Source organism: Coptis chinensis, chromosome 1 (genome assembly GCF_015680905.1).
Source record: "Coptis chinensis isolate HL-2020 chromosome 1, ASM1568090v1, whole genome shotgun sequence".
Lineage (NCBI taxonomy): Eukaryota > Viridiplantae > Streptophyta > Magnoliopsida > Ranunculales > Ranunculaceae > Coptis > Coptis chinensis.
The window spans coordinates 55064223-55076103 of record NC_141456.1 but is presented as its reverse complement, the minus strand read 5'-3'; the positions used below and the strand labels follow the sequence as shown (position 1 = coordinate 55076103).

Here is an 11881-nt window from a genome sequence, read left to right as displayed (position 1 = left end):
AAATGTTCCATAAACAAATGAACAAGTTTAGCCCACGAGTCCACGAATTAGGCTTTGGGCGTTAACCAAGACGCCGCCTTATCGGCTAAGGTGAAAGGGGATACCCTTAATTTAATTTGTTCCGCACCAACCGTAGGATGGTGGAATGTTGTTAGGACTTGTTCAATCCTACACATGTAGCCGATAAGGTTTTTCATGGTCTAAACCATGAAAAACGGTAACAAATTAAAAATATTTGGGGATTCTCAAATCCCCACTGGTCTGCTAGAACGATGCAAGATTTGGGGCTATCGCCAAGGCTTTGTAGAAGTCCGAGAGGAGTCTCTTTTCTTCCCCATTATATCGGTGGTGTGTGTGAAATAGTAGTTAGAGGTGTAGTGGGTGGTATACTAGATAGATTTGATTGTTGATGTTGTTGTGTATTTACGCTCGGTGTTTTTGTTCGGCCGGACCTTAATCTCATGCAAGACTAAGTCGAACTTAACTAAACATGCAACACTCCAAACAATTCGATATACTAGTATAAAACTCTAACCGAGATGCGAGGTGTGGAAGAAAGGAATACCTGATTAGCCCTTGCTTCGCTTATGAATAGCGCCTTGTTTACGCTTGTTCGCTGTATAGAGCAGGTTAGAACACCGAAAAATATGAAAGATCAAAGTTCGAATCAAAACCGCCGAAATCCGAAAATTTTAACATTGTGGCGCCAAGGCCAGATAGCGCCGTCGCTCCCGAGTAATTGTCAAATTACAGTGTTTTAAGGCGGGTCGCTCCCAAATGGGGCGGGTCGCTTCGAGTGTAAATTCAATTACGGTGTTTGAGCGGTGGTCGCTGGTATGTAAGCTGGCGCTTTTTTAGACGAAATTCCAAGAACTTAGCTGGTCGCGCTCTCCTTGGCCTAAGCCGCCCGTATTTTCTCGCGGAATTTGTCAACGCTGAACCGGCAAAACACAATGAAAACAAACAAGGGTGGGTGGGTTTAATGGGACTTAAAAATGACTACTTCTACAAGGAAAACAATGCTAAAGTGTAACTAAGATGGCAGCGACGCCATTTGATAACTGTGAAATGAATAGTCTACCTACGAAATGAACGATGAATTCAAAACGTAAGTAAACTAACAACTAGACTTTTACTATCAATTATCAAATCTTCTACTCTCGATGCGAATTGCACTAAGTGGAGTAGGAAGTTCGTTCCACTCCTAGTTCCCTAGCATGGATTGTTTTCTAAGTCTAAGAAATCAGTCGTAAGTCAATGAGAGCTTTACGAAGGGAATTATACTACGATGCAATACCCACGAAATGCAACTAGTCGACTATCAGGCAACTAAGGGAATGCTACGTTGATTCGATGTTAAGGAGTTAGAGGGGGATTGATTCCACCTTAACTCAACTTAATCCACTAGCGACGAAGTCGTCGAATCCGAATTGAATCGCTACGCAAGAACAATCGGTTCTTCCTAATCCCTAATTATACATGGCATTTCTACCAATTTATAATTAGCATGTGAACGATTAAACCCATTCTCATGGTGAACTAAACGTTTCTAGAGTGGAAAGGAAATTACGACAATCTCCGATAATTGGAATCAAGCTTTCATCAAGGTTTCTCAACCCCCTCTAATGGAGGTTTAGCCTTGAATCATTCCGCAATCATTTCCATTTAAATTAAATCTAAACATAATATAAAGCATTGAAATTTACTTAATTTAAACAATAATGAAATCTAATTTAATGACTAAAATGAAATAAGGACAGGAATTGAAATTAGATCTAGAATTGGAAATGACAAAATCGAAATTGATAAAGAATACTACTTTATTTATCTAATCAAATTGAAGAACAAGATTCAAGGGTTTAATCTACTACAATGAATTGAAACTAATTAAACTAAGTTCTAAAACTAATTAATGGAGGCTAACTAATCTAGGTCTAACTATCTACCTAACCTAACTGCCCCCTGACTGCCATTAACAATGAGGCAAGCTTTGGTTTTTATACATCCAGATCCAAAAATCGTGCATGGGCTTGGAGCCATGTTTTGGGCCAGAGAATCAGGCCCAAAACCCAATTCTTTCAGTCCAAAAAGGCCTCTTTAGCTGCAGTTGGCTTCCACAGACTTTTCGTCCACTTCTGCTCCTCTGATTGGGTCAAGGCTTGGACCATTGCAAAGCTCTTTTCGAGCCGGTCGTTTTGACATAAGGTAGGCCTCAATCCGAGGTCTGAGTCCAAAGATATGACATTCGGAAGTTCTGCTGACTTTTGCTCCTTTATCTCGCTAAAGTGGCACATTTCGCACATAATGGACTTTGAAGCCCGAAATGCATAAAACACGTAATCAGTATTAACTCTTACTTATTATTCACATAATTGGTCTAACAGTATGATTATTAAGGGGTTAAAACTACAGTTTTGGGCTCTTATCAGTAATACTAGTTAACCCCTTATATTTTTAATTTTTTCGATTTATAGAAATGGAGACTGAGACATCAATCAATATTGAAGAAGACGTAGTTGGGTCTTTGTCTACTAAAGCCCCTGTTCAAGGCACGCAAACATTAGCTGCTCCTTATATAGGAATGACTTTTACAAGTGTTGATGAGGCAAAGACTTATTACAAAGAGTATGGTCAACAAGAGGGATTTGAGACTCGTGTTCGGATGACTTCCAAGCAACAAAATCAGGTGGATTTGGTTAGTGGTTGTTTACTGGTTTGCTCACGTGAAAGGGGTTAACAAGAGAGATGAAGTCCGATCAAGAAATACATTAACTATCCGGTGTGGTTGCCAAGCTAGAATTCGTATTAAGAAAAGAATGTATGAAGAGATATATGAGGTTAGCGTTGCTAATAATGACCATAGTCTCAGTCTGGTGACCCCATCGAAGAGAATTTGCATGAAAACTAACAAACATATGCCTGAAGCAGCGAAGTGCTTGACCGAGATATTTAGTGATAACAGTTTATCTGTTGGGAAAGTGGCATCTGTTTTCCATGGAGAGGAAGTTGGGTTTACACAGAAAGATTGTTGGAACCATTATTATGGTTTGACCGTAAAAAGTGCCTAAAGAAGGTGATGCAACCGCCGCGTCTTGCAATATTTTATCTTGCGAAGAGTGCCGAGGATCCCGGTTCTACTACGCTTATTGATTTAGATGAAAATGGGACTGCGGTGAACTTTTTCCTGGGGTCATGGGAGGTCTCGATGCCGTTATGCTATTTTGGGGATGTTGTGTCTTTTGATACCACATATCGTACCAATGCATATTCCATGCCTTTTGCCCCTTTTACTGGAGTCAACCATCATTATCAGTCGATTCAGTTTGGTTGCGTATTGTTGCTTGATGAGACAGAAGATACATTCATATGGCTATTTAAGGCCTGGCTTGCAGCCATGGGTGGTCGTGCGCCAACTGCAATCATCACTGACCAGGATAGAGCGATAACTGCAACCATTGCCAAAGTGTTTCCTAGTACTCGTCATCGTTACTGTCTTTGGCATATTATGCAGAAATTCCAAGAGAAGATGTCATTTACCAAATTTGAGACATTGGTAACTGAGTTGAAGAACAATATTTTTTTTTGTATAGGATTGTTGATTTTGAGAGAAGATGGTGTACAATCATTGAGAAGTATGAGTTGTCTGAAAATCCTTGGTTGACAGAGATATATTCAATGCGGGAGAAATGGGTTCCTTGTTATCTCAGTGGCACCTTTTTTGCTGGTATGCACACGACTGGTCGAAGTGAATCGATGAATGCTCATTATGACCAGTTTGTCAATTCGACGACTACGCTTATGCAGTTTGTACATGGTAATGAGAAGTCTTTGGCTTTGCTTGCTAGGAAAGAAAGAGATTCTGATTACCGCACCGAGCATAGTTCACGGATTGTGCCTAACGATGCTTTCCTCCTTATGCATGCCGCGAAGGTCTATACGATCTCAATATTCAATAAATTTAAAGAGCAACTAGAAAAGGCAAAAATAGAGTACAAAATTGATGGGGAACAGATTGACAGGTATGGAACCGGAAGCTACATAGTGAAATGGAGAGACCCACTGAAGAATTCTATTTGGAGAGTGAGTTTTGATAGAGGAACCTTAGAGGGAGACTGCGAATGCAAGTACTTTCAGTTTATGGGTTTCCTTTGTAGTCATATCTTAAAGGTTTTTATGCGCTACGAGATTGAAGAGATTCCAAACCATTTTAGATTGACGCGGTGGATGCAAAAGGCTAACACTTATAGAGCGGAGTTTGATACTGGATTTGTGGTCGGGAATGTCTCAAATGAACCTTTGAGAGTGGCTCATTCTATCAAGGTTGCTTCTCAAGTGGCTTACGATGCGTCGCATACTTTTGAGGGTTATTCATATTTTATTGAAAAGATTGGTGAAATGGCTATTGGAATTTCAAAGTTTAATGAGACTTCCTACGAAGGAGACGCAGAAGTTGCAGAGCCTCCAGTTGCAGAGCCTTCGATACCTTCGGTTAATACATCACAGGTTTTTTTTATTTGAATGTTTAATTTGATATAAATTTAGTGTTTAATTCGGTGTTTAATTTGATATAAATATTTATTTTAATTCGGTCTTTATTTCAGCTATTGATTTTGAATCCCAACATTTCTCAAACAAAAGGGAGGGGAAAGAAGAAAGCGGATAGATGGAAATCCCCCAAAGAGATAGCCTTAAACAATTCAGGAAGAAAGTGTCACAGATGTGGACAGATTGCTAACCATGACTTGAGAAATTGTCCGGAGAAAAATAATATGTAATCTGTCGATTGTAAGTATAGCTTTATTCAAAACTCTTTGATTCATTTGTTCACTTTCTAATGATATTTTATCTGTGTGTCGAATATTTGATTCTATATTGGTCCCAGATGCTGTGTCATGGACTTCATTGATGTCTGGACTTGTTAAGAGTGGTTTAGATATGGCAGCCTTGTTAGAGTTTTATCAAGTGTTGTTAAGTAGAACTGTGTCGATGGTTGTGTTCTATTGCATCATTATGTCCATTAGATAGTATCTAATGTTGCCTTTTAGGCTCTAGATAGGAAACAACATAATGATAGACCGGTGCTTTTTTTGATAACTTCTTTCTCCCTTTTTATTTTCAAAGTTCAATATTGCTGGTTTAGGTTACTTTTGGGGAGTTTAATTAGACTGAGTTCTAATCTCATTGATGTTGTAGAAAAGAGAAGTATGGCTCAAGGAGAAATGGAGAATCTGGAGGCAAAGCTTTGCTTTAGGTAAAAATACTGCCTACTCATCTGTTCGTTTCCAGCCCCTCGACTTTGCATCAGTCGATCTTCAGTCTTTTCATCATTCTCTGCGGTTATGTTTCTGACTGCTACAGTTCCACAAGATGCCACAGTATCACTGCCACCTTGACTATGCACCATTCGAAGAAAGTGCGTCAAAATTGAGTTATTAGCTACAATGGGAGAAATTGTCGCGGAAAGAGCGAGAGAAGAAACAGAAGTGTTGAAAGAAGGTGGAGAAGTTGAAGAAAGCTGAAACTTGGAGTGAAAGGCTTGAACAAGCCAAAGCTAGGTGCAGGTAGGCTATACTTGTTGCTAATTCATTCTCATGTGCTTAAATGTTGTAATACAAAACAATAATATTTGGGATTGCATAAAGCATTTTGATGTGCTTATTATAAATGTTACTGTTGTTACAATGTTTCACTTGCAATTTTGTTTAAGTAAGTTGATATGATGCATTGATGCGCATACTATACCACCAAGAAAATGCCAACGCTTGTCAACAACAAATTTACTTGTCATTCTTTTGATGTTCACCTAAGATCCTAGGGTTTTGGTGCAAGATCTAGTAAAACGGCATGCCAAAGAATGGCCTTTGGTTATGTTTACGCTATTAGCGGGCATTGAATTTAATAGGGCGTCTGGCTGTCGATTGGAGTAAACAGTTATACTACTTACCGTAGGTCTGCGTCATTTTTTGCTTAGATCTCGGTTTATATCCATTCAATGGCTCTTCTTGTGCTCTCCGACAACTTGCATTTTAATTTGTCACAGTAAGTATCTCTATTAATAATCTAATCAGAAAAACAAAAATCCCAATGTTATTTGCCAAAACATAAAAATCTAATGCGATGCGCAATGTTTTTGCCAAAACACAAAGATCTGTTTTTTGCCTCTTGAACCGTGTGGCCACACCGCTTGGGACTAAGTCCAAATGGTGTGGTCACACCGTTCAGGAGGCAAAAAAAAAACAGACAACACTATTTTTAACCAAGTTCAAATCGCAAACGACATGGCCACACCGTTCAAGAGGCAAAAAAACAGACAACACCATTTTTATCCCAGTTCAAATCCCAAACGACATGACCACACCGTTTCGGATCTAGTCCAAACGGTGTGGCCATGCCGTTTGGGACTAAGTCCAAATGGTGTGGCCATATCGTTTGGATTTGAACTTGGATAAAAAAAATGACGTGTCTGTTTTTTTGCCTCTTGAACGGTGTGGCCACACCGTTTGGACTTAGTCCCAAATGTTGTGGCCACACCGTTTAGGACTAAGTCCAAACGGTATAGCCATGTCGTTTGGGATTTGAACTTGGTTAAAAATGGTGTTGTCTGTTTTTTTGCCTCTTGAATGGTGTGACCACACCGTTTGGACTTAGTCCCAAACATTGCCACACCGTTCAAGAGGCAAAAAAACAGATCTTTTGTGTTTTGGCAAAAACATTGCGTACTGCATTAGATTTTTGTGTTTTGGCAAATAACATTGGGATTTTTGTTGATAACATTGGGATTTTTGTGTTCTGCATTAGATTATTAATAGAGATACTTCGCTGTGACAAATTAAAATGCTCAAGTTGTCGGAGAGCACAAGAAGAGCCATTGAATGGATATAAACTGAGATCTAAGCAAAGCACAGACGCGCAGCCTTGGTAAGTAGTATAACTGTTTACTCCACTGACAGCAGACGTCCTATTAAATTCAATGCTTGCTAATAGCAGAAACATAACCAAAGGCCATTCTTTGGCATGCCGTTTTACTAGATCTTGCACCAAAAAACCCTAGGATCTTAGGTGAACATCAAAAGAATGACAAGTCCAAAGCAAGATCACTATCATTTCATATTTCAAAAATGTGACACCATGTGAAATACATTGTCTGAATTACTGAACATAAAGCTAAGTTGCTACATATCAACAACTTGCACATACAAAAGAGTCCTAACATAATATTTTTTGACTACAAAGAGATTTCCAATCTAACTTTCTGACTTTAGTTGTATATCTAACTCTTTGTTCTTTATCTCCTTCCTGCAAAACAAAAAAATTGAATAAACAGATCAGTCAAACAAAGTTAAATTAAACTGCTTTATTAAGGTCTGATAGAAAAACTAACCTCTCCACTTGCTTCCTCATGTTCACCATCTTCCTCCACCACCATTTTCCTAATAAAATCAGGTGAAGTAGCATATTCGGTGAACTCTGTCAGAGTTTTGAACTCTATCGTATTCTTCATGCTGTATTTTGTCAGAGTTTTGAACTCTGTCAGAGTTCGGTGAACTCTATCAGAGTTTTGAACTCTTTCAGAGTTTTGAACTCTGTCAAAGTTAGGTGAACTCTGTCAGAATTCGGTGAAGTAGCATATTCGGTGAAGTCTGTCAGAGTTTTGAACTAGCATATTCGGTGAACTCTTTCAGAGTTCGGTGAACTCTATCAGAGTTTTGAACTCTTTCGTATTCTTCATGCCGTATTCTGTTAGAGTTTTGAACTCTGTCAGAGTTCGGTGAACTCTATCAGAGTTTTGAACTCTTTCAGAGTTCGGTGAACTCTGTCAGAGTTTTGATGTTTAAGTTATTTACACTGTTTATGTACATTGGGATTTTTGACTGTTTAAGTTATTTATATTTTTAATTTTTTCAATTTATAGAAATGGAGACAGAGACATCAATCAATATCAAAGAAGACGTAGTTGGGTCTTCGTCCACTAAAGCCCCTATTCAAGGCACACAAACATTAGCTGCTCCTTATATAGGAATGACTTTTACAAGTGTTGACGAGGCAAAGACTTATTACAAAGAGTATGGTCAACAAGAGGGATTTGAGACTCGTGTTCGGACGACTTCCAAGCAACAAAATCAGGTGGATTTGGTTAGTGGTTGTTTACTGGTTTGCTCACGTGAAGGGGTTAACAAGAGAGATGAAGTCCGATCAAGAAATACATCAACTATTCGGTGTGGTTGCCAAGCTAGAATTCGTATTAAGAAAAGAATGCATGAAGAGATATATGAGGTCAGTGTTGCTCATAATGACCATAGTCACGGTCTGGTGACCCCATCGAAGAGAATTTGCATGAAAACTAACAAACATATGCCTGAAGCAACGAAGTGCTTGACCGAGATATTTAGTAATAACAGGTTTATCCGCATGGGGAAAGTGGCATCTGTTTTCCATGGAGAGGAAGTTGGGTTTACACGAAAGATTGTTGGAACCATTATTATGGTTTGACCCGAAAAGATGCCTAAAGAAGGTGATGCAACTGTCGTGCTGCAATATTTTATGCAGAAGAGTGCCGAGGATCCCCTGTTCTACTACGCTTGATTTAGATGAAAATGGGACTGCAGTGAACTTTTTCCTCGGGTTCATGGGAGGTCTCGATGCCGATATGACTATTTCGGGATGTTGTGTCTTTTGATACCGGATATCGTACCAATGCATATTCCATGCCTTTTGCCCTTTTACTCGAGTCAACCATCATTATCGGTCGATTCAATTTGGTTTTGCGCATTGTTGCTTGATGAGACGTAAGATACATTCATATGGCTATTTAAGGGCCTGGCTTGCGCCATGGGTGGTCGTGGTGCCAACCGCAATCATCATCACCGTGATATAGCCGATGATCGCAGCCATTGCCAATGTGTTTCCTAGTACTTTCCATCGTCATCGTTCATCGTCTTTGGCATATTATGCAGAAATTCCAAGAGAAGATGTCATTTACCAAATTTGAGACATTGGTAACTAAGTTGAAGAACACTATTTCTTTTTCGTATATGATTGTTGATTTTGAGAGAAGATGGTGTACAATCATTGAGAAGTATGAGTTGTCTGAAAATCCTTGGTTGACAGAGATATATTCAATGCGGGAGAAATGGGTTCCTTGTTATCTCAGTGGCACCTTTTTGTCGGTATGCACACGGTATCGGGTCGGTGAACCGATGAATGCTCACTATGACCAGTTTGTCAATTTGACGACTAAGCTTATGCAGTTTGTACATGGTAATGAGAAGTCTTTGGCTTTGCTTGCTAGGAAAGAAAGAGATTCTGATTACCGCACCGAGCATAGTTCACGGATTGTGCCTGACGATGCTTTCCTCCTTATGCAAGCCGCGAAGGTCTATACGATCTCAATATTCAATAAATTTAAAGAGCAACTAGAAAAGGCAAAGATGGAGTACAAAATTGATGGGGAACAGATTGACAGGTATGGAACTGGAAGCTACATGGTGAAATGGAGAGACCCGCTGAAGAATTCTGTTTGGAGAGTGAGTTTCGATAGAGGAACCTTAGAGGAGATCATGAATGCAAGTACTTTCAGTTTATGGGTTTGCTTTGTGGTCATATCTTAAAAGTTTTTATGCGCTACGAGATTGAAGAGATTCCAAACCATTTTAGATTGACGCGGTGGATGCAAAAGGCTAACACTTATAGAGCGGAGTTTGATACTGGATTTGTGGTCGGAATGTCTCAAATGAACCTTTGAGAGTGGCTCATTCTATCAAGGTTGCTTCTCAAGTGGCTTACGACGATCGCAGCGATACTTTTTTGAGGGTTATTCATATTTTATTGAAAAGATTGGTGAAATGGCTATTGAAATTTCAAAGTTTAATGAGACTTCCTACAAAGGAGACGCCTTGAGGTTACTGAGTCTCCAGATTCGCGGAAGCTTCGATACCTTCGGTTAATACATCACAAGTCTTTTTATTTGAATGTTTAATTTGATATAAATTTAGTGTTTAATTCGGTGTTTAATTTGATATAAATATTTATTTTAATTCGGTCTTTATTTCAGCTATTGATTTTGAATCCCAACATTTCTCAAACAAAAGGGAGGGGAAGAAGAAAGCGGATAGATGGAAATCCCCAAAGAGATAGCCCTAAACAATTCAGGAAGAAAGTGTCACGATGTGTGGACAGATTGCTAACCATGACTTGAGAAATTGTCCGGAGAAAAATAATTAAATGTCAATCATTCGATTGTAAGTATAGCTTTATTCAAAACTCTTTGATTCTAAATGTTCACTAGTTCTAATGATATTTTATCTGCGCGTCATGGACTTCATTGATATCTGGACTTGTTAAGAGTGGTTTAGATATGGCAGCCTTGTTAGAGTTTTATCAAGTGTTGTTAAGTTGAACTGTGTCGATGGTTGTGTTCTATTGCATCATTATGTCCATTGGATAGTATCTAATATTGCTTGCTAGGCTCTAGATAGGAAACATCATAATGATAGACCAGTGCTTTTTTTGATAACTTCTTTCTCCCTTTTTATTTTCAAAGTTCAATATTGCTGGTTTAGGTTACATTTGGGGAGTTTAATTAGATTGAGTTCTAATCTCATTGATGTTGTAGAAAAGAGAAGTATGGCTCAAGGAGAAATGGAAAATCTGGAGGCAAAGTTTTGCTTTAGGTAAAAATACTGCCTACTCATCTGTTCATTTCCAGCCCCTCGACTTTGCATCAGTCGATCTTCAGTCTTTTCATCATTCTCTGCGGTTATGTTTCGACTGCTCTTCTGAGTTCCACAAGATGCCACAAGATCACCGGCCACCTTTACTATGCACCATTCAAGAAAGTCGCCAAAATTGAGTTATTAGCTACAACGGGAGAAATTGTCGGGAAAGAGCTGGAGAAGAAGCAGAAGTGTTGAAAGAAAGTGGAGAAGTTGAAGAGAGTTGAAACTTGGAGTGAAAGGCTTGAACAAGCCAAAGCTAGGTGCAGGCAGGCTATACTTGTTGCTAATTCATTCTGATGTGTTAAAATGTTGTAATACAGAATAATAATATTTGGGATTGCATAAAGCATTTTGATGTGCTTATTATAAATGTTACTGTTGTTACACAAGCACGCCCACTTGCAATTTTGTTCCGTAAGTTGATATGATGTATTGATGCAGATACTATACCACCAGTATAATGCCAACGTTTGTCAACAACAAATTTACCTCAACTCATATGATCATCAATCAACATCAACAAAATTTAGCTCAATTGATAAATTGCCAAAACACGAAACTTCTGTTTTTTTGCCTCTTGACCGGTGTGGCCAAGGGGCAAAAAAACAGACACGTCATTTTTTTATGCAAGTTCAAATCCAAACGATATGGCCGCACCGTTTGGACTTAGTCCCAAACGGTGTGGCCATATCGTTTGGATTTGAACTTTTGAACATGGATAAAAACATGGCGTGTCTGTTTGAACTTTGTCCCCAAACGGTGTGGCCACACCGTTTGGACTTAGTACCAAATGGTGTGGCCATGCCGTTTGGGGACTAAGTCCAAACGGTGTGGCTATGCCGTTTGGGGACAAAGTCCAAACAGACACGCCATTTTTTTTTATCCAAGTTCAAATCCAAACGATATGGCCACACTGTTTGGACAAACCAAACGGCATGGCCACACCGTTTGGTACTAAGTCCAAACGGTGTGGCCATGCTGTTTGGGACAAAGTCCAAACAGACACCATTTTTTTTTTATCCAAGTTCAAATCCAAACGATATGGCCACACCGTTTGGGACTAAGTCCAAACGGTGTGGCCATATCGTTTGGTACTAAGTCTTGCAAAAAAAATGGCGTGTCTGTTTGGACTTTGTCCCAAACGGCATGGTTAATACACCGTTTGG

The 11881-nt window shown here is 39.2% G+C and overlaps 1 protein-coding gene and 1 pseudogene across 1 annotated transcript; both read left to right on the top strand.

Annotated features, from left to right (window-relative positions):
• The first annotated feature begins 3185 nt into the window (after positions 1-3185).
• On the top strand, positions 3186-5677 carry LOC147524598 (protein FAR1-RELATED SEQUENCE 5-like). Its single transcript, XM_086563539.1, has 4 exons — positions 3186-4503; positions 4602-4785; positions 5194-5251; positions 5359-5677. The coding sequence occupies exons 1-2, from the start codon at positions 3676-3678 to the stop codon at positions 4773-4775; spliced, it is 1002 nt and encodes a 333-aa protein (XP_086419665.1). The 5' UTR covers positions 3186-3675; the 3' UTR covers positions 4776-4785; positions 5194-5251; positions 5359-5677.
• LOC147524597 (protein CHLORORESPIRATORY REDUCTION 41, chloroplastic pseudogene) lies at positions 5205-11012 on the top strand (annotated as a pseudogene).
• The last annotated feature ends 869 nt before the right edge of the window (positions 11013-11881 follow it).